The sequence below is a fragment of the Salvelinus namaycush genome, chromosome 23 (assembly GCF_016432855.1).
Source record: "Salvelinus namaycush isolate Seneca chromosome 23, SaNama_1.0, whole genome shotgun sequence".
NCBI lineage: Eukaryota > Metazoa > Chordata > Actinopteri > Salmoniformes > Salmonidae > Salvelinus > Salvelinus namaycush.
Genome location: NC_052329.1, coordinates 14638243 through 14664443, shown reverse-complemented (window position 1 = coordinate 14664443; position 26201 = coordinate 14638243). Strand labels below are relative to the sequence as shown.

General features: G+C 43.0%; 1 protein-coding gene and 1 pseudogene across 2 annotated transcripts in view; one reads left to right on the top strand and one right to left on the bottom strand.

The window, feature by feature from the left end:
- The first annotated feature begins 7071 nt into the window (after positions 1-7071).
- LOC120018097 (phenylalanine--tRNA ligase beta subunit-like) overlaps positions 7072-26201 on the top strand; it is a 20887-nt gene continuing 1757 nt past the window's right edge. The window contains exons 1-16 of one of the 2 annotated variants that reach the window (XR_005472175.1): positions 7072-7166; positions 10490-10545; positions 10651-10805; positions 10945-11017; positions 11966-12081; positions 12533-12683; positions 12804-12912; positions 13040-13172; positions 13356-13407; positions 14176-14237; positions 16852-17059; positions 17168-17248; positions 17377-17469; positions 17714-17831; positions 18039-18191; positions 19680-19883. Coding sequence is in view for 1 of the 2 variants with exons in the window: in XM_038961083.1 (XP_038817011.1) it covers positions 7109-7166; positions 10490-10545; positions 10651-10805; positions 10945-11017; positions 11966-12081; positions 12533-12683; positions 12804-12912; positions 13040-13172; positions 13356-13407; positions 14176-14237; positions 16852-17059; positions 17168-17248; positions 17377-17469; positions 17714-17831; positions 18039-18191; positions 19680-19831 (1770 nt within the window). In the remaining variant the exon portion in view is untranslated. Of the gene's footprint in view, positions 7167-10489; positions 10546-10650; positions 10806-10944; positions 11018-11965; positions 12082-12532; positions 12684-12803; positions 12913-13039; positions 13173-13355; positions 13408-14175; positions 14238-16851; positions 17060-17167; positions 17249-17376; positions 17470-17713; positions 17832-18038; positions 18192-19679; positions 23235-26201 lie in introns of those variants that run through there. The other variant, XM_038961083.1, reaches the window with a different exon arrangement.
- LOC120018098 lies at positions 24753-25862 on the bottom strand (annotated as a pseudogene).

Genomic DNA, 26201 nt, shown 5'->3' with positions numbered 1-26201 from the left:
TGCTGGTAGGTTTTACAAACAAAATGACCTGGCAAAACACAAACAGAGAACACAGGTATAAATACACAGGAGATAATGGGGAAGATGGAAGACACCTGGAGGGGGGTGGAGACAAGCACAAAGACAGGTGAAACAGATCAGGGTGTGACAATGGCGTGTTCGACTTAGCAATCCCTGTAACGGCTGTTGTCTGGAGAAGGAGACGAGGACCAAGGTGCAGCGTGGTAAGTATTCATAATACGTTTAATAAATATGAACACTCGAACAAAAAACAACAAAACGACAAACGAACAGTTCTGGTGGGAACAGGTGGGAACAGGCTACCTAAGTATGGTTCTCAATCAGAGACAACGATAGACAGCTGCCTCTGATTGGGAACCATACCAGGCCAAACACATAGAAATACAAAACAAGGACAACATAGAACACCAGACATAGAATGCCCACCCATACTCACACCCTGACCAACCAAAATAGAGACATAAAAAGGATCTCTACGGTCAGGGCGTGACAATCCCACTGGAATAAAGACCTCATCCATTCCTGTCACTTTCGAAAGAGATTGTGATAATATCTCACATCTCAAAATAGGACTACATAATGTTAGATCCCTCCCTTCCAAGGCAGTCATAGTCAATTAACTAATCACTGATCATACTGTAACCTTGATGTGATTGGCTTGACTGAAACATGGCTCAAGCCTGATGAATTTACTATGTTAAATGAGGCCTCTCCTCCTGGATACACTAGTGACCATATCCCCACACATCCCTCAAAGGCGGAGGTGTTGCTAACATTTACTACAGCAAATTTCAATTTACAAAGAAAATAAAAAATACTTTTGAGCTTGTAGTTATGAAGTCTCTTCAGAAGTCTATGAAGTCTGTATTGTTTACAGGCCTCCTGGGCCGTATACAGCGTTCCTCACTGAGTTCCCTGAATTCCTGTCGGACCTTGTAGTCGTTTTTGGAAAAGTCCATAGACCCACTCCAAAAGGCTTTCAGAGCCATCATTGACTCAGTGGTGTTTGTCCAACATGTCTCCGGACTTATGCATTGCCACAGTCATACCAAGGATCTAGTTTTGTTCCATGAAATAAATATTGTCGATCTAAAAACAAATCCTCATAATCCTAGACTATCGGACCACCATCTTAATATGTTCGCAATCGCAACAAATACTCTACTCAGACCCCAACCAAGGATTATCAAAAGCTGCGCTATAAATTCTCGGGCAAAGAAAAGATTTCTAGATGCCCTTCCAGACTCCCTCCACATACCCAAGGACGTAGGAGTACAAAAACCAGTTAATATCCAGTTTGTACCCCAGGCCGTAGCGTTCGAGGGTGTCGATCATGGGGTCCAGGGCCAGATTGAACAGCAGCGGAGACATTGGGTCTCCCTGCTTGACCCCTACCCTTACATCAATGGGAGGGGACCTCTCTCCATTAACCCTTAATTAACCACCTTACCGAGGATCTAAATTTAACCTAGCGTACTAGCCTAGATACAGTCACACCAAAAAACATTTGTCACAAGCAATTAGCTCCCTGGTATACAGAAAATACCCGAGCCCTGAAGCAAGCTTCCAGGAAATTGGAATGGAAATGGTGCTTAACCAAACTGGAAGTCCTCCGACTAGCATGGAAAGACAGCACAGTGCAAGATCGAAGAGCCCTCACTGCTTCTCGATCAGCCTACTTTATCCAACCTAATTGAGGAGAATTAAAAACAATCCAACATTTATTTTTGATACTGTCACAAAGCTAACTAAAAAGCAACATTCTCCAAGAGAGGATGGCCTTCACTTCAGCAGTGATGAATTCGTTAACATCTTTCAACGAAAAGATCCTGATCATTAGAAAGCAAATTACTTTCCTCTTTGAATCTGCATATTTCTCCAAAACTCAGTTGTCCTGAGTCTGCACTGAACTGCCAGGACCTAGGATCAATGGAGATACTCAAGTGTTTTTATCCTGTATCTCTCGAAACGTTCACGAAAATAGTAATGGACTCTAAACCTTCCAGCTGCCTACTGGACCCTATTCCAACTAAATTATTGAAAAAGCTACTTCCTGTGCTTGGCCCTCCTATGTTGAACATAATAAACGGCTCCCTATCCTCTGGATGTGTGCCAAACTCACTAAAAGTGGAAGTAACAAAGCCTCGTGAAAAAGCCAAACCTTGGTCCAGAAATTCTTCGAAAACTATCGGCTTATATCGAATCTCCCATTCCTCTCAAAAATGTTGGAAAAAGCTGTTATGCAGCAAATCAATACAAATAATGTATACGAAACGCTCCAGTCTGGTTTTATACCCCATCGTAGTACTGAGACTGCACTCGTGAAGGTGACAAATTACCTTTTAATGGCGTCAGACCAAGGCTCTGCGTCTGTCCTCGTACTCCTAGACCTTAGTGCCGCTTTTGACACCATCGATCACCACATTCTTTTGGAGAGATTGGAAAATCCTAATTGGTCTACACAGACAAGTTCTTGCCTGATTTAGATCTTATCTGTTGAAAAGATATCAGTTTGTCTCTGTGGATGGTTTGTTCACTGACAAATCAATTGTAAGTTTCTGTTTTCCTCAAGTTTCTGTTTTAGGACCACTATTGTTTTCACTATATATTCTACCGGCCGGGATCTCCTTGTTTCATCGTGCTCTAGTAACTCCTTGTGGCGGGCCGGGCACCTGCAAGCTGACTACAGTCGTCAGTTTGATGGTTTTTCCCCGACACATTGGTGCGGCTGGCTTCCAGGTTAAGAAGCAGTGTGGCTTGGCTCTCGACCTTCGCCGAGTCCATAGGGGAGTTGCAGCGATGAGACAAGATCTTTCTAGAGCCCACAAGAAGCACTGCCCCGCCACTTTCCTGTTCAAGTGAGCACAGCACAACAAGGTGAGTCTAAAAATGTATTGTATGTTGCTGCATAAATGATGTAATATGCCAGGGAGATATGTATACTTTAGCCAACAAAGTAATCCTAAGTGTATGTTGTGTAGTAAGCTGTTAGTAGCCCATGTGCCTCACCCTAATAATTTGGTCCCTTTTCCCCCTCACAATTTAGTTTACGAGGACGTGGATGTAGATTAAGGCAGCCCCCCGCACCTCTCTGATTCAGAGGGTGTAACGGCTTTCTTCTTCCTCTGATGATGAGGAGTAGTAGGAAGGATCGGAAGACCAAAATGCAGCGTGGTACGTATCCATAATGACTTTTAATGAGAATGAATACGACAAAATACAAACTAACAAAGTGAAACAAAATGAAAACCGAAACAGTCCCGTAACGTGAAACACACAAACACTAAACAGGAAATAACCACCCACGAAACCCAGGTGGAAAAAGGCTACCTAAGTATGATTCTCAATCAGAGACAACTAACGACACCTGCCTCTGATTGAGAATCATACCAGGCCAAACGAAAAAACCAACATAGACAAACGAACATAGATTACCCACCCAACTCACGCCCTGACCACACTAAAACAAAGAAATAACAAAAGAACTAGGGTCAGAACGTGACAGAGGGGTTAGGTTAAATGTGGAAGACACATTTCAGTTGAATGCATTCAGTTGTACAATTGACTAGGTATCCCCATTTCCTTTACTGTTCTGACTTGGTGATGCACATGTAGCCTATAGCCTGTTTTAGAGAAATGTAATCATCAAATGTTGTAGGATCTTTCATTGTCTGCTTCTATGCCCCTTTTATTTATTCTACAGTTCTGACTTGGTGTAATACTGTAAGAACTGCCCATGTTCTGAACTCTGTTGCTGTACATTTCAAAAGTGCTGAACAAATAGTTACAGTATATTTGCTTCAACGAGCTTCAATGCCGTACAACACTCCTTCCGTGGCCTCCAACTGCTCTTAAACGCCAAACCCACTGGCTCTAGGTCATCTATAAGTCTTTGCTAGGTAAAGCTCCGCCTTATCTCAGCTCACTGGTCACCATAGCAAAACCCACCGTAGCACGCGCTCCAGCAGGTATATTTCACTGGTCATCCCCAAAGCCAACACCTCATTTGGCTGCCTTTCCTTCCAGTTCTCTGCTGCCAATGACCGGAACAAATTGCAAATATCACTGAAGTTGGAGACTTATATCTCCCTCACTAACTTCAAGCATCGGCTGTCAGAGCAGCTTGCCGATCGCTGCAGCTGTACACAGCCCATCTGTAAATATCCCATCCAACCAACTACCTACCTCATTCCCATATTTGTTTTTTGTTTTTTTGTTCTCTTTTGCACACAAGTATTTCTACTTGCACATCCTCATCTGCACATCTATCACTCCAGTATCAATTGCTAAATTGTAATTACTTTGCAACTATGGCCTATTTATTGCCTTATCTCCTTACTTCATTTGCACACACTGTATACAGATTTTCTATTGTGTTATTGACTGTACGTTTGTTTATCCCATGTGTAACTTTGTGTTGTTGTTTTTGTCACACTGCTTTGCTTTATCTTGGCCAGGTCACAGTTGTAAATGAGAACTTGTTCTCAACTGGCCTACCTGGTTAAATAAAGGTGAAATAAAAAAAATAAAAAAATATTGACTACATCTGTCCTAGCTCAGATTGCCTCTTATCCACTCGTCGTTCCCTTATGCCATAGTTTGTACATCTCAATTGTCAGTAGAAACCACATTTGTTTAAGCAAGTCAGCCTATCAGCCATGTTTTTAAATCAGGCAGTAAATGAGGCTGAATGAACAGTGTCGCTGCCAGACAAGGCTCTGCTGATAGCCAGGTGTAGTGGTGGTAAGGATCACTCCATGGCGCTGAAAAGAAAGCTCTGCTGTTGGGCCAGCTTTTTGTAGGCCCTAACAGTTTGTGGGCATCGTTTGTCACTGTTATGGTGCAATTAATGTATTGTTTAGTGTTATGTTGTGTTGTGTGGTGGCTTTGCTGGCATGCATCCTCCAATTGGCTAACTTGTCGTGCTGCTGCTCCAGTTTCAGCTTTTCTATCTGCGGCTATGGAACCCTGACCTGTTCACGGGACGTGCTACCTTATCTCGGACCTGCTGTTTTCGACCCTCTCTGTCTCTCTCGGAGGAGGACCTAAGCACTAGGACCATGCCTCAGGACTACCTGGCCTGATGACTCCTGGCTGTCCGCAGGCCACCTGGTCATGCTGCTGATTCAGTTTCTGCTGTTTTGGCTGTGGCTATGGAACACCGATCTGTTCACCGGACATGCTACCCTGTCCCTGCATCTCTTTCTCTACCGCACCTGCAGTCTCGACCTCTGAATGCTCAGCTATGAAAAGCCAACTGACATTTACTCCTGAGGTGCTGACCTGTTGCACCCTCTACAACCACTGAGATTATTATTTGTTATTTGACCCTACTGGTCATTTATGAACGTTTGAACATCTTGAACAACGATCTCGCCTTTAATTAACAATGAGCCAAGTGGATAAGAGTGTTGGTCCAGTAACTTAAAGGGTTCTGGTTTGAATCCCAGAGCCGGCAAGCTGGAAAAATCTGCATTCTGCCCTTGAGCAAGGCAGTTATTAAGCCCCAACAACAACTGCTCTCCAGGCATTGATAACGTAGACATTGATTAAAGGCTGGGTTTCTCTATCGCACATTGCGACATCTGCTAATGTAAAAAGGGCTTTATAAATACATTTGAAAGTTACATATCTTGAAAACTTGTTTGCTGGCAACGAAACATTTTGGGACTATGTCAACAATGGACTAATGAAACAAATACCAAAAAATAGTTTTGGGGTGAAGTTTTCCTTTAAGGCAGCCCCCACACCTATCCGATTCAGAGGGGTTGGGTTGAATGACGGATTACCAGGACGTGTACTCTGAGCATACGCTGACCAACTGGCAAGTGTCTTCACTGACATTTTCAACCTCTCCCTGTCTGTCTGTAATACCAACATGTTTCAAGCAGACCGCCATAGTCCCTGTGCCCAAGAACACTAAGGTAACCTGCCTTAATGACTACCGCCCTGTAGCACTCACGTATGTAGCCAAGTGCTTTGAAAGGCTTTGAAAAGATTTGGCATGGGTCCTCAGATCCTCAAAAGGTTCTACAGCTGCACCATCGAGAGCATCCTGACTGGTTGCATCACTGCCTGGTGTGGCAACTGCTCGGATCTCTATATCAGATGGTGTCAGAGGAAGGTCCTAAAAATTGTCAAAGACTCCAGACACCCTAGTCGTAGACTGTTCTCTCTGCTACCGCAAGGCAAGCAGTACCGGAGCGCCAAGTCTAGGTCCAAGAGGCTTCTAAACAGCTTCTACCCCCAAGCCATAAGACTTCTGAACATACAATCAAATGGTTACCCAGACTATTTGCATTGCCCCCCACTCCCCTCTTTTACACTGCTGATACTCTCTGTTATTATCTATGCATAGTCACTTTAATAACTCTACCTACATGTACATATTACCCCAATTACCTTGACACTGGTGCACCCACATATTGACTCTGTACCGGTACCCCCTGTATATAGCCTCGCTTTTGTTATTTTAATCACTTTAATCATTTGTAACTTTTATTTCTTAGTCTTATATATATATTTTTTTTTTAATTGGGGGGGGGGGGGTTAATAAACTGTATTAATAAAAATGTGATTTGATTTGATTTGACTAGTTGGGAACTCAGAAATAAACAAGCGCAGACTGGAAAAAATCGTTTTGAACAGTCATCCAACTCTGAATTTCAATTTGGGAATTAGGGCCTCTTTCTTGAGCTCCAACTTTCCGACCTGAATGTCACTGACGTCATGATTTGACCTCGTATTCTTCTGAGTTCTGAGTAAAAAAAAAAAAAAATCACTGTTGTCTTGAAAGCACTATAGGTATCGTCTTTCCCTTCCCACCTGGGACTGGTAGACCAATTATTGTGCGTTCACAATACAATGGTTCTACCCCGTTACACTTGGTCTTCGATAGTCCAGTGTGACTGTGAATTAACTATTTGAAATGGCCGTTTATGTTATTCGATACAAAATGCCACTTTTGGTAAGAGTAGTGCTTTACCCATAATTCAGACTGGCATTTTCCCGGACAGCTACAGCCGGTTTCGAGGGGTCCTTCAGTCTTGGAAGAAGGCTTTGCAGCTAGCGGTTAGCGGTGGTCAACATGCCGACTGTCAGTGTCAAAAGGGATCTTCTGTTCCATGCCTTGGGCAGAACATACAGTAAGAAATGTTACTTACCATATCAAGTAATAGATATTCAGTAAATTTGACAATTAAACTAGTATGTTTCTGCGTTGTGGTTTCAGACAGAAGGAACGTTGCTATAGCTAGCTAGTTAGTGGCTGCATGTTTGAATGGATGGGGAAATTGTTAGCTAGCTTCAGCTAACAGTAACTGATGCCGTGGCAATAACAGCTTTTCGCTCATTTTGTGTGTTGTTCATCAACATATCACATATTTCACATACACAACAACGGCATTTACTCAGTTTCTACTGAATCGTGATTAACAGGATTTGATAGTGTTGACAGAACTTTTTTTATTTTTGTAATCAAAATACAGATCAACAATTTACATTCTTACATCAACATTATATCAAAACAGAACGCAGGTATTAATGAGAAAATACTGGAACAAACAAAAAATATAAATAAAAAAATTCTAGTGCAATTGTAATCACTCTGAAAAAATCTTATTGTAATGCTTTAGGAAAATATTATTATTGTTATTGTTCACTAGGGTTAATGTTTTAATAAAATGGTTAAATTCAATCAAATTTTTATTTTTATTTTGGTATAGTACTTTGGAATTTTTGTTTGTGAATGAAGTATTTGGCAACAAGAAGGAAAAAAATATACAATCATTTCAGTGGTCTTGTTATCATTGCAATAGTAACATATTATATCTTTCATGTCAAAAACATAGGTGGTGTTCATAATGGTAAATAAGTTTTTTGCAAGGTTTTCCCAAAATTCTGACACAAATTTACATTCAAAGAACAAGTGAGACAGATTCTCACCTTCTTTTTCACAGAAAACACATATCAATAGCCACAAATTTGGATATCATATAATTACATGGATATATCTTATGTCAAATTTTGAAGTGCACTTCCTTAACTTTGTTTGGTATACAATATTTGTCAGGCAATGTCAGGAATAAGCATGTTCCAGAAAAACTTTCCTCTCGGTGTAAGTTGGTTTTGTGAATTAAGAATTTGTCTTATATTTATTACAACAAGATCTCTCAAGTAAGCCCAAGCCTTCCAATCTGAGTTCTGGATAAACTTTGTGATCATTACCAAAACTAAGATGAGTTTTCATTAGTGTAGTTAGACCACTGGGAACGGCTTTGATCACAGAAATAAACTCTCTGAAAGGTATTGGAAACTCTTTCAATATTATAAATTGTTCATACGTGAGAATATTACCCTTGTTGTCGAAAACATCAAGAACAAAGTCAATATTCCTCTCATGCCAGCTGGGGTAGAACAATGACTTATTCCTTACATTTATGTCTGAATTATTCCACAAAAGAGCTTTATGAGGGGGGAAATTGTGCAGGAAACATATTTTCCAGGCCATTAAAGCTTGTTGGTGAAACCTAGCCAATTTAGCAGGTAATCTTTCAAGAATATAATTACATTTCAGTAAAAATTGAAGACCTTCCAACTTATTAAACACATTATTTGGAATTAAATACCATATTGATTCAGTATTGGTCAAGCATCTTTTCAACCAGTTTATCTTGAAAGTTTTATTTATATCAACAAAATCCAACACTTCTAGACTGCCTTCAGTTTTTTTGTTAGAAAGGACTGACTGTTTTAGTTTGAGACTTATTTTTCCAGATAAAGTCAAGAAAGGTCTTATTGATCTCTTTACAGGATTTAGAGATCAGAATTTACACATAACGATAATGAGGGGTACGCAAAATGAGACAGTCCCTCTGCCTTGGACAGAAGTACTCTCCCAATTATAGAAAGATCTCTTTGTAGCTAATTATTAAATATATTTTTGGTTCTCTTAATTTTAGGAGAGAAATTCAAATGTTGTCTGACTAAGTGTTTTTTTGACAGATGTATTCCTAAATATTTAACACAGTCCTTTTCAGGAATATTTTATATTTCTTTATCATCAGAGTCAAATAAACATAAGATTTCACATTTAGAAACATTCAGTTTTATTCCTGATGTGATAGAAAATGCAGTTATAGTATTATGGGCAACCTGGTCTTTGTCTCTTAAGAAAAGAGTAGTATCATCAGCCAGTTGGGAAATTGATTTCTTTGTTAAAGATGGTTAAGCCATACAAATTTGCATTATTCAGAATATCTAGAGGTAGAAGTTCCACAACCAAAATTAATAAAAATGGCGAAATTGGGCATCCCTAACGTACACTTCTGTTGATACTGAATCTTTTGGAAGTATTAAGGTTTAGTAACACATAACTATTTATATCTTTGTAAAACATGCAAATTACTTTGATAAAATTTTCACCAAATCCAAAATGTTTAAGAGGCCTAAAGAGAAATTAATGTTAAATTGTGTCAAAGGCTTTACAGAAGTCTAAAAATAAGACAATCGCATCGGAGTCAATTGCATCTGAATAATCTTTAAGGTCCAAGACTAAACGAATGTTAGAGCTTATGTGACGGCCCTTCATAAATCCTGTTTGAGTCTCATTTATAATGGTATCTATTCCTTTCTTTAGTCTTTTGGCATAAACCAGAGCAATCAATTTGTAATCAATATTTAATAAAGTAATTGGTCTCCAATTGTCAATGAGAGAAGGGTCTTTATCGGGCTTCGGAATCAGTGAAATAAGGCACTGTTTCATAGTGGAGACTATTTCCCCACTTTTAATGCAATCTTGAAACATATTAAAAATCGGGTCTTCTAGTAACTTCCAAAACTGTCTATAGAATTCAACTGACAAGCCATCAGGACCAGGTGATTTCCCTTTTTTCATTGAATTCAGAGCCTCTCTAATTTCTTCAATTGACACAGGTGAATCGCAAACTGAGTGGAAATCATCCTCAATTACAGGGACATAATTCTGAATGTGGCAAATGTAGCTTTCACAACCATCTTCCTGAAATTGAGAGCTGTAAAGGTTTTCATAAAAGGAATTGACAAATGATGATATTGTAATCGGATCTTTGCATAAAACATCGTTAAGTTTGAGTGCAGTTATAGATTTTATTTTGTAGTTTGTCTTTTCAAGTGCAAAAAAGTAACTAGTGTTTCTTACCACCTCTTCAATCCATTTTGCTCTTGACCTTACAAAGGCATCCTTTGATCTGTGTAAAGCTGTTCTAATTCTAGTTGTAAAGAAAGTGTTGACAGAACTGATGCTTGTTATTTCACCACGATTGCATCATTTCCCAGTCCAGACCTATCCTAGCCTGCTACTGACTGACCACCACATAGCTACGTCCATTTAACTAGTAAAATATAACTCAATTAAGAATGGAGGTGTGACCAAAATACATGCATTGTTCCAACAGATATTAAAATGTTATTCTCTTTTCCTTTCTTTCAGCTGATGAAGAATTTGATGAGTTGTGTTTTGAGTTTGGACTGGAGCTTGATGAGATTGTGAGTAGAAGACTGAGGATGAACCTCAACCATATCCACTTGTTTGTGTGATAACCAATTTAGTATTTTCGGGCTAACCATCCTCCTTCTAACCTTGTCCTTCAGACCTCAGAGAAGGACATCATCAGTCGTGAGCAGGGGGACACCAAGGCAGAGGGGGCATCTGATGTGATTCTGTATAAGATTGATGTCCCAGCTAACCGCTATGACCTGCTGTGTCTGGAAGGACTGGTCAGGGGCCTGCAGGTCTTCAAGCAGAAGTATGTAAACACATCTATATGGAGAATTGTGTGCTTAAACATGACTTTTACATTGCCAAAGTACTTCAGCTTGTGCTGCTTTATTGTGTGTGTTGTCTTCAGCCGTGTATTGACTTCTCCATGTGTGTTTGCGCTCCAGGATGGAAGCACCTCGCTACAGGCGTGTGAGTCCAGCCAACGGAGAGCCTCAGAGGCTGGTCATCACAGAGGAGGTGGGTGGATAACACGAACAGGTTCTCTGTTTAATGATCTGGGTCTTAGGTAGAGTGTAGGGTTGTTTAGTTTGGTGTTCAGAGGAGGTGTGTGGAAATCACGAGCCACACCCTCAGTTTAATGTTCTGGGTAGAGTGTTAGGGTTGGTTTGTTTGGTCATCACAGAGGGGGGTGGAAAACATGGACTTTTAGTTTAATGGCCTGGGTTCTGGGTAGAGTGTTAGGGTTGGTTCATTTGGTCATCACAGAGGGGGGTGGGGTGGAAAACATGGACTTTTAGTTTAATGACCTGGGTTCTGGGCAGAGTGTTAGGGTTGGTTCATTTGGTCATCACAGAGGGGGGTGGGGGTGGAAAACATGGACTTTTAGTTTAATGGCCTGGGTTCTGGGCAGAGTGTTAGGGTTGGTTCATTTGGTCATCACAGAGGGGGGTGGAAAACATGGACTTTTAGTTTAATGACCTGGGTTCTGGGCAGAGTGTTAGGGTTGGTTCATTTGGTCATCACAGAGGGGGGTGGGGGTGGAAAACATGGACTTTTAGTTTAATGGCCTGGGTTCTGGGCAGAGTGTTAGGGTTGGTTCGTTTGGTCATCACAGAGGGGGGTGGGGGTGGAAAACATGGACTTTTAGTTTAATGGCCTGGGTTCTGGGCAGAGTGTTAGGGTTGGTTCATTTGGTCATCACAGAGGGGGGTGGAAAACATGGACTTTTAGTTTAATGGCCTAGGTTCTGGGCAGAGTGTAGGGTTGGTTCATACATATTATCATGAATGAACCACCACCGTAGTCCTTTGTGACAAGATGATTAATTAAGATATTGAACTGTTGATGAATGCCTCTACATTTTGTAGAGGCTGTGCAAAGGAGGCTTTGGGTCAAGTGTTGGAAGTAAGAGAGTGGAATTTTAGAGATGAATGCGAGAATCCTGACTCAGTGTGCCTGTCGCAGACGGCTGCTGTGCGACCCCACGCTGTGGCTGCAGTTTTGAGAAACATCACCTTCACACTGGAACGCTACGACAGCTTTATCGAACTACAGGAGAAACTCCATCAGAACGTCTGTAGGTTAGTCAGACACCTAACACATCTCTACCTTCACAGAAAAATATATATAATTCCCACACATAAGTTTGACCAACTCAGTGGCCTTGAGATTAGTGTCTGCCCTGAGATTGGAAGGTTGGTGGTTCGGTCCCCAGTCGAATCTTACCATAGGCTTTGATGCCTCTATGCTTGGCATTAAGGAGATGTCCAGCAGGTGTACATGTATATAAAACTACCTTATGCTACAGAAATAGGAGATAGGCTCCTGGCCCTCTGAGCCGTTCTGGCTGGACAAGGCTTACTTACGCACACCATTTTACCTCTGCATATTTATTGTCAACGTTTTGGTCAGATAACTTTTTACAATACCATGTCTCATACTTCAGTGATGGCTTTCAGTGTGTTCTTTTCTGGGAGTTTCTGAGATGTGTTGTTGTCTCAGGGGAAGTTGTGACTAATCTGTGTTCTGTAGGAAAAGGACTCTGATTGCCATCGGCACCCATGATCTGGACACCATTTCAGGCCCCTTCACCTACACAGCCAAACCACCTGGTGACATCCGCTTCAAACCTCTCAACCAGGCAAAGGAGTACACCGCACAGGAACTCATGAGCCTCTACAAGGTGAGCAGGGATTGGCAACAAAGATTATGAGCCTCTGTTAAATGAGTTATGATTGGCTATGGCTAGAGATCTTTTATTTCTGTCATCCTATGTTTCGATTTCTTTGAATTTCTCCCTCAGACAGACAGCCACTTGCGACACTATCTGCACATTATTGAAGACAAGCCTGTATATCCTGTCATCTATGACAGCAACGGCATTGTACTGTCTATGCCTCCAATCATCAATGGTGAGGACACACACATATAACCACAGGTTACATGCCAAACTATAAACCTAGTGGACTTCCAATATTGATTAACCCATCGTATGCTATAGATGCTATTCTAACAGTCTTCTCTCTGTTGTTTTTTTAGGGGACCATTCCAAAATCTCCTTGAATACAAAGAATGTTTTTATCGAGTGCACAGCCACTGATCTTACCAAGGCAAAAATCGTGTTGGACATGATGGTGACGATGTTCTGCGAGTATTGTGAGGAGCCTTTCACGTGAGTCCAGGCAACAGCTGTTTAGATTTATATCACTGAAATGAAATAACTAATAGCTGAACCTAATGTATTTTTGTGTGTAAAATAAGACCATGAATTAGTGGAAATGATAGTGATAAGAAGTTCCTTTGCCCGGCCCCACTTTAAAATACTCCTTTTGATCTATGTCCTGTTCTCTCTCAGGGTAGAGGAGGCTGAGGTGGTGTACCCAGATGGCAGGACCTGCCTGTATCCGGTACTGTGTCCACTTACCATCACTCTGCAGTCTGTTTCCTTTTGTGGGGAAAATATACTCAACAAAAATATAAACGCAACATGTTAAGTGTTGGTCCCATGTTTCATGAGCTGAAATAATATACATTTTCCATACGCACAAATGATTATTTATCCAAATTTATCCAAACACATTGCCACAGATGTCTCCATTTTTGAGGGAGTGTGCAATTGGCATGGCATGCTGACTGCAAGAATGTCTACCAGAGCTGTTGCCAGAGAATTTAATACGCATTTCTCTACCATAAGCCGCCTCCAACATCGTTTTAGAGAATTTGGCAGTACGTCCAACCGGCCTCACAACCGCAGACCACGTGTAACCCCGCCAGCCCAGAACCTCCACATCCTTCTTCCTCACCTGCGGGATCGTCTGAGGCCAGTCACCCGGACTGCTGATAAAACTGATGAGTATTTCTGTCCGTAATAAAGGCCTTTTGTGGGAAAAAACAAATTCTGATTGGCGGCCTGGATCCCCAGTTGGTAGGCCTATGCCTTCCCAGGCCCACCCATGTGAAATCAATAGATTACGGCCTAATGAATTTATTTAAGTTGACTGATTTCCTTATATGAACTGTAACTAAGTAAAATTGTTGAAATTGTTGCATGTTGCGTTTATATTTTTGTTCAGTGTATATATTTGAACCTGCTTGTCAATATTTAAATTCGGACTATCCCCATTCTATTATTTTCCTAACCCTCTACCTTCCTGCTATACCATGTGACCTCTCAGGAGCTGGCTTACAGGAAGGAGACTCTGTCAGCAGACTTCATCAACCGCAAAGTTGGCATCAGGTAAATAAGTGACTTGAAATAATATCCAACCCTGTTTCTGGTGATCTGGGGCGGCAGGTAGCCTAGTGGTTAGAGCGTTGAACTAGTAACAAAGGTTGCAAGATCGAATCCCCGAGCTGACAAGGCAAAAATCTGTCGTTCTGCCCCTGAACAAGGCAGTTAACCCACTGTTCCTAGGCCGTCATTGAGATTGAGAATTTGTTCTTAACTGAATTGCCTAGTTAAATAAATAAATGGGACTGAGAGCTACTTACAGTGTTGGAAAGGGATCACAGCAGTGATTGAATGAGGTTATGAGGCATGAGTTGAGATGTTCAGAGGCTTGACCAGTGCTGGACAGGATTTTACTGGGAAGACAAAAAACAATAACACAACACACTACACAGTTAGACAAAAGAGCTAAGAATGAGTTAGTCCAAGCAAAGCGTAATAATGTGATTGTGTATGTGATTGACTCTACATACAGTAATGTGAGGAAATTGATAGGGGTACTCACAGTGCTTGGAAGGGAAACACTCAATGTGCCAGTGGATGTGTGGGCACATGAGAAGTCGTGGCTTCAGTTCATGTCAGGAGAAAGTTGACAACGGTAGTGGAGTGGAGTGGTCATCACTGCTTAATCAGGGAACAGGAGGGGACTTGGCTGTAAATACAAATAGCAGATACATTCCATTACAGCTGCGCCATCGTAGGTTTGGACAACGAGTTTCTCTATGAACTTAAACTCAGACATCTCAAAAAAGTCAAACACAGACTGTATGAACTTAAACTCAGACATCTCAAAATTCATAAAGTCAAACAGACTGCGCGTCTCACCCACTTGACACATCAAAGTAGCCCAAAACACTTTCCTGAATAAAACCCTTATCATCCACATACCTGACGATAACTGACAACTGCAAGCAGACTGGTGGCACAATAGGTCCCAGAGCAGTGGGGCAATTTTTAACAGTTGATTAGTCTGAAACAATGTCTTGTTGTCATCTGATACAGCATGTCAGATTTCTAATGTTTAGGTGTAGCCTAGGCTGCTGCAACATTTATGCCATGAGTTTTTGCTTGTCTGTCCGGAGTGATTGTGTTATCATCTTTGTTAAATTAGTACTGGAGGAAAGTGGAAAGCCTCCCTGAGTGCATGTGAAAACATGCGTTGCATCAACCTCTCTCATTAATCTAACATTTGGAAGCTATCAAATCATTCGGAATTGTTTCGACATCCCAGAAAAGGCAGTCGAAAGTTCGATATGTTCAGCAAGTAAAGCATCGTAATGTGCAATTACCTCTGCAAGCTCCTTGTAGTTGCCCCTGTTAACCGAACTTTCCCTCTGGTCGTCCTTTAAAAGCAAATTCTTGCATGCCCTGCTTTTGTTTTTTAATTTGGCTGAACGATTGATGTTCTTCATGTCACTGTACCCACCTTTCGACCAAGGCTCAGACTTTCCAAAAAGCAGGGAAGGCCAGAAATACAGGTGGCCTGATGAAAGGCTCCCTGTTAACCAGCTAACGTTATACTTTTGATACCAGTTTGTATTGAATGCCCTCACCTTTTCATCCTTTATCATGAAACTGATCTCAGGCAGAGGTTGACCCTCGCTTTTAATGTACCCCAGACAATGAAAGGGGTTCTTCAACAAAAAGGCCACAACATAATCGGCAGCGTTGGCCATTCTACCATTCTGGTGGAGAGAACAGCACACTCATGCTGGTAGCTAGCTAGCTACTGAAGTTAGCAAGGCAAATTTAAATAAATTGCACTAACTGGACACACAAATAATGTTCTAAAACCAAGAAAACTCTTTATAATATACCTCCTCCGTCTCCTGTAACTTGAAAAAACGAATTTGAATTGAATAATATCCCCAAAATGCTCAACTATAACTCTTAATCTCGATCCAACAATGTCACCAAGCCTCTCAACACACAGAACCCCCATAATGCTCTGTGGCACAATCCCAATACAGCACACTAGGTTCATTCTCTGAAATGAGTAATTCTATGATTGGATGGACAACATGTCAGTTCATACTGCAAAAGCTTTCATTGGTTGGAAGACGTCCTCCGGAAGTGGTCATAATTACCATGTATGTCTATGAAAGCGGGTGAGTCCTACACGCCTCCTAGATTTGTATTGAAGTCGATGTAGCCAGAGGAGGCCGGAAGCTAGCTGTCCTTCGGCTACACCATGGTGCTAGCCCAGACAGTGATGTTGAAGTTACTGTAGACTTTCATTGCAAAACAGTGTATTTTAATCAATTATTTGGTGACATATGAATATATTTAGTAAGTTTTATCTAAAAAGGATAACTTTTTAATGTTTCACAATTTTTTTATTTATTTAAATTTCACTGAGGATGGTCCTCCCCTTCCTCCTCTGAGGAGCCTCCACTGCAACATTCCTGCAGATGCTTATAAATGGTTTACATTGTACATATTTAGCAGACACTCTTATCCAGAGCGACTTACATGAGCAATTATGGTTAAGTGCCTTGCTCAATGACAATTTTTTTTACCTAGTCTGTTCGGGGATTCGAACCAGCAACCTTTCAGTTACTGACCCAATGCTCTTAACCGCTAGGATACCTGCCACTGTTTGTAATGGTTTGTTTGTCTCCAGTGAGTCGACTGAGCACATCGCCCAGCTGTTGACCAAGATGTGCTTGCGCTCAGAGGTCACAAGCGACGGCGAACAGATCGAGGTGGAGATCCCGCCCACGCGCTCTGACGTCATCCACGCCTGTGACATCATGGAGGACGCCGCCATGGCGTACGGTTTCAACAATATTCCCCGCACCACGCCGCGCACCTATACCGTAGCCAATCAGGTGAGGGTATTCTTCAGCAGGTTATTCAGGAGTGAAGTTGATTGGTTGTTGACTGGAGCTGCTGGTTGGGTGGTATTGTTTTCTGTCTCATGACTCTTGTGTTTTTAGCTCCCACTGAATAAGCTGTCAGAGCTGCTGAGACAGGACCTGGCTGCTGCTGGATTCACAGAGGCCCTCACCTTCGCCCTGGTAATGACACCTCACTCTCTCTATCTTTTGTGGACTCCAGGAAGAGTAGCTTCTGAAAAAGCTAATGGGGATCCAAATAATAAACATGCACACACATTTTCATGTGTTGTATCTGTCTTCCTGTGCAGTGTTCTCAGGAGGACATAGCTGACAAGCTGTTGAAGAACATCTCAGAGACCAGAGCATGTCACATCTCCAACCCCAAGACAGCTGAGTTCCAGGTGGACCACCATTACCGTGGATTAATCATGTCTCTCTGATAACATTATAAACGGCCCCCTTTAGTTTCTGAATGATTTCTTATGATTGGTATAAATTACAGCAATTATCAAGTAAAACAGTTGAATGGATTCTATCACCCCCTGTTGATGTGAGTGTTTACTACATAAGAGAGTGCTGTGTGACTGGGTGGGTTGGTCAGCGGCTGGTGGTGGTGGTAACAGCAGTGCTCGTCTTCTCCACCAGGTGGCGCGCACCACCCTGCTGTCAGGCCTGCTGAAGACTGTTGCTGCCAACAGGAAGATGCCTCTGCCTCTGAGGCTGTTTGAGATTTCAGACGTGGTGCTCAAGGATGAAACCAAAGGTGTGTGGGTGTGACCCAAGTATTCATCATGTAGTGTATTCACGGATATGTGTAGAAATAATGTCATTGTATGCCTGCCTTTCTAATTTCTTTATCCGGACAAACATGAATGTACATACTGATTCCCTCATACTCAAGAAGACACACTGTCATTATCAGTTTTAAAGACATCCTAATGGCCACGTTGTCCTCTGCTCTCCCTCTCAGATGTGGGGGCCAGGAACAACCGTCGTCTGTGTGCTGTCTACTACAACAAGAGTCCTGGGTTTGAGGTGATCCACGGCCTGATGGACAGGGTCATGCAGCTGCTGGAGGTCAAACCAGGCCAGGGCAATGGCTACCACATCCAGGCTGCCGACGGTAAGACAACCAGGGAGCCATCTCACTAGTTTAAACTGGACTCTCTCTGTTTCACTCATTCACCCCCCCCATCGATGTGCGTGTCTCCTGCCACAATCAGACATGGGGGAAATCGATGGGCTCAAGTACCACAGAGAGAGGGATGAGGAGGTTGCAAAGAGGGAGAGCAGGGGTGCGGGGGACAGAGAGAGACTTGGAAATCAGGGGATAGAGAGTAAGAGCATGTCGTTTCAGCAGGGGGAGTCAGACTGCATGTGAGTCACGTCTGCTGCTGCAGTGCCCCTGTCTGGGTTTACAGGGAGATAGACTGGCACATCCATGGGCATTTAGACTGCCTGAAACAAACACACTTACACAGCTACAAAAAAACAAAAAAACACTTAAACTGTTACATTTACATGACTAGCAAACTATTATGCAGACCAGACACACAACACACATGCAAAAAAAGATGTGCTCCTCATGTCCGTGTGACCTTAACCCCATTACAGGGCCATGATCTTCTGCAGGACCTCCCGCAATGTTACCCTATGGGGGGAGGGAGGGACTCTTAAGGAGCAGATGCCTATGTTTCACTTAACTGTCAAATTCAGCCCTTCCCGTTCACTGTTAAAGACATGCTTGACTGTCTGGTTAGTGTTGAACTTGGCTCAGAGAGAATGAATCTGAGAGGGTTTTCAGGGTGGGTGGAATATGTTGTCACTTGTCAGGCTGGCTGGCTTGAACTTAGCTATTAGTGTACCATTTTTAAAGACTTGTTGTCATGGTGCTGCCCTGCTTTCGAAGAGACACACAATGTAGAGCGCTTTCTGTTGCTAGTTAGGAGTTAGCATCTGAACGGTTAGCTAAGGAGTACATTAGCTTTTAGGAGCAAAGCAACGTGGGAAGAAGTGAAGCACCATAGAGAAGAGAACAGAACAGCATAGGAACGGAACATAACATGTCTGTGGAAGTGGAGTCATAGCAACCCTGAGCCTAGATGTTCTCCTTGAACAGGCTCTAGCAGTCATTGTTTTAAAAAACCTTGTCAGTGAGCTGTCTCTCACATCAAATCAAATGTTATTTGTCACATGTGCCAAATACAACAGGTGTAGACCTTATAGTGAAATGCTTACTTACAAGCCCTTAACCAACAATGTAGTTTTAAGAAAAAACATTTTTTTTAAAGTAAGAGAAGAATAACAAATGATTAAAGAGCAGCAGTAAATAACAATAGCGGGGCTATATACAGGGGGTACCAGTACAGAGTCAATGTGCGGGGGCACCGGTGTCGAGGTAAAATGTACATGTAGGTAGAGTAGAGTTATTAAAGTGACTAACTATTCCACACATCTGAGAATAGTTATATCTCATTATCTCTTGAGTCTCTCTCTTCTGTGGAAACATTTATTCAGAGACTACACTTTTGACGTTTATTTTCACTGGACCACTGAGAAGCCTCATCACCTCTCCTTCCTTCCCACCCCCCTCTTGTTTCCCCACTTTCAGATTCCACCTTCTTCCCTGGTCGCTGTGCTGAGATCTTTGCACGCGGGAAGAGCATAGGACGCCTCGGGGTCCTTCACCCTAATGTCATCAACCACTTTGAGCTCACCATGCCATGCTCCGCCCTGGACATCGACATCGAGCCCTTCCTGTGATGTCACAACCACACCCTGGGTGTGATGTCACACCCAGACACACACCGAACTTGTAAGACCACCAAACTCATCAACCAACACAGGTTAATTTACTCATGCTCAGTCCATCCCAACACAGGTTAATTTACTCATGCTCAGTCCATCCCAACACGGGTTCATTTACTCATGCTCAGTCCATCCCAACACAGGTTCATTTAGTCATGCTCTGTCCATCCCAACACGGGTTCATTTAGTCATGCTCTGTCCATCCCAACACGGGTTCATTTAGTCATGCTCTGTCCATCCCAACACGGGTTCATTTAGTCATGCTCTGTCCATCCCAACACGGGTTCATTTACTCATGCTCAGTCCATCCCAACACAGGTTCATTTAGTCATGCTCAGTCCATCCCAACACGGGTTCATTTAGTCATGCTCTGTCCATCCCAACACGGGTTCATTTAGTCATGCTCTGTCCATCCCAACACAGGTTCATTTAGTCATGCTCTGTCCATCCCAACACAGGTTAATTTACTCATGCTCAGTCCATCCCAACACGGGTTCATTTACTCATGCTCAGTCCATCCCAACACGGGTTCATTTACTCATGCTCAGTCCATCCCAACACAGGTTCATTTAGTCATGCTCAGTCCATCCCAACACGGGTTCATTTACTCATGCTCAGTCCATCCCAACACAGGTTAATTTACTCATGCCCAGTCCATCCCAACACGGGTTCATTTACTCATGCTCAGTCCATCCCAACACAGGTTAATTTACTCATGCTCAGTCCATCCCAACACAGGTTCATTTAGTCATGCTCAGTCCATCCCAACACAGGTTCATTTACTCATGCTCAGTCCATCCCAACACAGGTTCATTTACTCATGCCCAGTCCATCCCAACACGGGTTCATTTACTCATGCTCAGTCCATCCCAACACAGGTTCATTTAGTCATGCTCTGTCCATCCCAACACGGGTTCATTTAGTCATGCTCTGTCCATCCCAACACGGGTTCATTTAGTCATGCTCTGTCCATCCCAACACGGGTTCATTTAGTCATGCTCTGTCCATCCCAACACGGGTTCATTTAGTCATGCTCTGTCCATCCCAACACGGGTTCATTTACTCATGCTCAGTCCATCCCAACACAGGTTCATTTAGTCATGCTCAGTCCATCCCAACACGGGTTCATTTAGTCATGCTCTGTCCATCCCAACACGGGTTCATTTAGTCATGCTCTGTCCATCCCAACACAGGTTCATTTAGTCATGCTCTGTCCATCCCAACACAGGTTAATTTACTCATGCTCAGTCCATCCCAACACGGGTTCATTTACTCATGCTCAGTCCATCCCAACACGGGTTCATTTACTCATGCTCAGTCCATCCCAACACAGGTTCATTTAGTCATGCTCAGTCCATCCCAACACGGGTTCATTTACTCATGCTCAGTCCATCCCAACACAGGTTAATTTACTCATGCCCAGTCCATCCCAACACGGGTTCATTTACTCATGCTCAGTCCATCCCAACACAGGTTCATTTAGTCATGCTCTGTCCATCCCAACACAGGTTCATTTACTCATGCCCAGTCCATCCCAACACGGGTTCATTTACTCATGCCCAGTCCATCCCAACACGGGTTCATTTACTCATGCTCAGTCCATCCCAACACGGGTTCATTTACTCATGCTCAGTCCATCCCAACACGGGTTCATTTACTCATGCTCAGTCCATCCCAACACGGGTTCATTTACTCATGCTCAGTCCATCCCAACACGGGTTCATTTACTCATGCTCAGTCCATCCCAACACGGGTTCATTTACTCATGCTCAGTCCATCCCAACACAGGTTAATTTACTCATGCTCAGTCCATCCCAACACAGGTTCATTTAGTCATGCTCAGTCCATCCCAACACAGGTTCATTTAGTCATGCTCAGTCCATCCCAACACAGGTTCATTTACTCATGCTCAGTCCATCCCAACACAGGTTAATTTACTCATGCTCAGTCCATCCCAACACGGGTTCATTTAGTCATGCTCTGTCCATCCCAACACGGGTTCATTTAGTCATGCTCTGTCCATCCCAACACGGGTTCATTTAGTCATGCTCTGTCCATCCCAACACGGGTTCATTTAGTCATGCTCTGTCCATCCCAACACGGGTTCATTTACTCATGCTCAGTCCATCCCAACACGGGTTCATTTAGTCATGCTCAGTCCATCCCAACACGGGTTCATTTAGTCATGCTCTGTCCATCCCAACACGGGTTCATTTAGTCATGCTCTGTCCATCCCAACACGGGTTCATTTAGTCATGCTCTGTCCATCCCAACACGGGTTCATTTAGTCATGCTCTGTCCATCCCAACACGGGTTCATTTAGTCATGCTCAGTCCATCCCAACACGGGTTCATTTAGTCATGCTCAGTCCATCCCAACACGGGTTCATTTAGTCATGCTCTGTCCATCCCAACACGGGTTCATTTAGTCATGCTCTGTCCATCCCAACACAGGTTCATTTAGTCATGCTCTGTCCATCCCAACACAGGTTAATTTACTCATGCTCAGTCCATCCCAACACGGGTTCATTTACTCATGCTCAGTCCATCCCAACACGGGTTCATTTACTCATGCTCAGTCCATCCCAACACAGGTTCATTTAGTCATGCTCAGTCCATCCCAACACGGGTTCATTTACTCATGCTCAGTCCATCCCAACACAGGTTAATTTACTCATGCCCAGTCCATCCCAACACGGGTTCATTTACTCATGCTCAGTCCATCCCAACACAGGTTCATTTAGTCATGCTCTGTCCATCCCAACACAGGTTCATTTACTCATGCCCAGTCCATCCCAACACGGGTTCATTTACTCATGCCCAGTCCATCCCAACACGGGTTCATTTACTCATGCTCAGTCCATCCCAACACGGGTTCATTTACTCATGCTCAGTCCATCCCAACACGGGTTCATTTACTCATGCTCAGTCCATCCCAACACGGGTTCATTTACTCATGCTCAGTCCATCCCAACACGGGTTCATTTACTCATGCTCAGTCCATCCCAACACGGGTTCATTTACTCATGCTCAGTCCATCCCAACACGGGTTCATTTACTCATGCCCAGTCCATCCCAACACAGGTGTTCCCAGCTCCAGCAGAGTACAGGCCCAACCCGCGTTTTCACGCAAATCTCCCGTTGACATCACATTGAAAGCTTGAGATGAGTAAAGTGCAAAAGTTAGGATTCGGACCCAAATTAATTGTTCAGTTGATATCATGCATGGTATTTCTGTTGGACAAATGTACATCAGTGTATGAAGTAACCATAGAAACTTTTGGCTGGTACAGTGCATTCGGAAAGTATTGACCCCTTGACCTTTTCCACATTTTTGTTACATTACAGCCTTATTCTTAAATGGATTCCATATATATATATATTTTTAAAGGAAATATCACATTTACATAAGTATTCAGACCCTTTACTCAGTACTTTTGTTGAAGCACTTTTGTCAGCGATTACAGCCTCAAGTCTTCTTGGGTATGATGCTACAAGCTTGGCACACCTCTATTTGGGGAGTTTCTCAAATTTTTCTCTGCAGATCCTCTCGAGCTCTGTCAGGTTGGCTGGGGAGTGTCGCTGCACAGCTATTTTCAGGTCTCTCGAGATGTTCGATTGGGTTTCAGTCTGGGCTCTGGCTGGGACACTCAAGGACATTCAAAGACTTGTCCCGAAGCCACTCCGCGTTGTCTTGGCTGTGTGCTTAGGAATGTTCGCCCCTGTCTGAGGTCCTGAGCGCTCTGGAGCAGGTTATCATCAAGGATCTCTCTGTACTTTGCTCCGTTCATCTTTCCCTCGAAAGACTAGTCTCCCAGTCCCTGCCGCTGAAAAACATCCCCACAGCATGATGCTGCCACCACCATGCTTCACCGTAGGGATAGTGCCTGGTTTCCTTCAGACGTGATGCTTGGCATGCAGGCCAAAGAGTTCAATCAGCCCAGAGAATCTTGTTTCTGAGGGTCTTTAGGTCTTTAGGTGCCTTTTGGCAAACTCCAAGCGGGCAGTCATGTGCCTTTTACTGAGGAGTGGCTTCCGTCCCGGCCACTCTACCATAAAGGCCTCATTGGTGGAGTGCTGCAGAGATGGTTGACCATCGGGTTCTTGGTCACCTCCGTGACCAAGGCCCTTCATTCCCGATTGCTCAATTTGGCAAGGTGGCCAGCTCTAGGAAGAGTCTTGGTGGTTCCAAACGTCTTCTATTTTAGAATTATGTAGGCCACTGTGTTCTTGGGGACCTTCAATGCTGCAGACATTTTTTCCCCAGATCTGTGCCTCGACACAATCCTGACTCGGAGCTCTACGGACAATTCCTTCGACCTCATGGCTTGGTTTTTGCTCTGACATGCACTGTCAAATGTGGGATCTTGTATAGACAGGTTTGTGCCTTTCCAAATCATGTCCAATCAATTGGATTTACCACAGGTGGACTCCAATCAAGTTGTAGAAACATCAAGGATGATCAATCGAAACAGGATGCACCTGAGCTCAATTTCGAGTCTCGTAGCAAAGGGTCTGAAGATATTTGTTTAAAAAAAAAAAATTATACATTTTCTAAAAACCTGTTTTCGCTTTGTCATTATAGGGTATTGTGTGTAGATTGAGGGGATCTTTAAAAAAAAAAAAAAAATTTTTTTTTTACATAAAATGTGGCTGTATTTTTATCTCCATGGTAATTAAAATGTACATGAGACATCAGTCTGTGAATTCACTGCAGTCCTGTTTCACATGAGCTTTTAACCCATATACTGTACCATTGAAAGACATTGCTCTGAGCAATCATTTCAATTCCAGTCATTTACGTTAAAGGTTTGTCTTACAGTGCAATAGGCCTATATGCTGTATGAGTGTAAATAACAGGAAGCCACAGCTGTTGTTCAACAGGTTTTATTTTTGACTTACATGGTCTTGTTAGGTGGGCGAATGCTCTTGGGCGGAGCTTCATCTACTTAATGAAAGATACAACAGGACATAAACTCTGACATACTGTACAATGCAGTACTGTAATTATGCAGATGTTGCTTAGGTATGGTTGTGGTAGTGAGAGGAAGGAGATATGAAGAACTTACAAAAGTGAAGGGATAAACCGGTCAAATAACAAATAATGCAAATAACATGTTGCAAATAAAATTGGTGTAATTCAGATTATTTTTATTTGTCTTCAGTCTTTCAAAATTACACAATGTGTGAAATACAGAATCAATGTACAAATGTCACAAATATACAAGGCACATTTTTATACAACACTTGCTAGAATCCTGTCATCATTCATGTTATATAGTAACAGCATTGGGTCATAGTGGTCCCAGTACTATGAACAGTCTATTGACCAGAATAGAGTGGACCAGGCCTATGAATGTGTAGGTGGTGAATTTATACGGCACCTCAATCTCCTTCCTTCTCCTTACGTCTGTCTTTGACTGACAGTCCATAGCAGGAGTACAGCACCTACAGACTGGCTGTCTTCACCATCTGTCGAGACGCCACAACACCCACCACAAAGCGGCACTGCCCAGGGCTAAGCCACCCAGTGTCAGTGCTGGCAGGGGTACGGGTAGCACCCCCTGGGGCTTAAACGTCACCCCCAGCCTCTCATTTACCTAGTAGCCCACAGAACAGCCTGCATTCACCTCCAGGATGGTGGTGTACTGGTCCAGCTTGGGGTAGGTGTAGCTCAGGAAGAAGACCAGTACCAATGCCCCGAGTGGGGAGGTGAGCTGGAGCCGGTCGAAGGTTTCCCAGTATGGATAGGTGACCACTATCAATGTGGCTGAGATTAAAGCACCACAGATCACATCCTGAAACCAGCAGGGAGGGGGAGTGTATATTTTGTACATGTATTTGATACATTTTTGCAACTGCTTAGACAGACATATTCATAGTAGCCTGAAGGGTGACGTGGTCTTTATGGTGATGAAGTGCTAGTCTGAGTCAGAAGAGGCTGGTGGGAGGAGCTATAGGAGACAGGCTCATTGTAATGGCTGGAATGGAATTAATGTAACAGTCATACATTTGGTTTCCATATGTTTGATACCGTTCCATTTATTTCATTCCAGCCATTACAATGAGCCTGTCCTCCTATAGCTCCTCCCACCAGCCTCCTCTGGTCTGAGTGTTGCTCTGGAACCTCTGTTATCTCAACTTTACAGGTCATAATGAACTACTTATTCTTATGTAATGGCATGATGAATGTCAAAGTGAAAGGCAGGTCCCCCTAGCTAACAGTGCCAGCCAGACATACAGTATGAATAATAAATACTGTATTGGGTCTGAATGTTTTATACAGTACTTTATATAGTGCTGTCGGGGCAGAGCAGAGGAAGAGA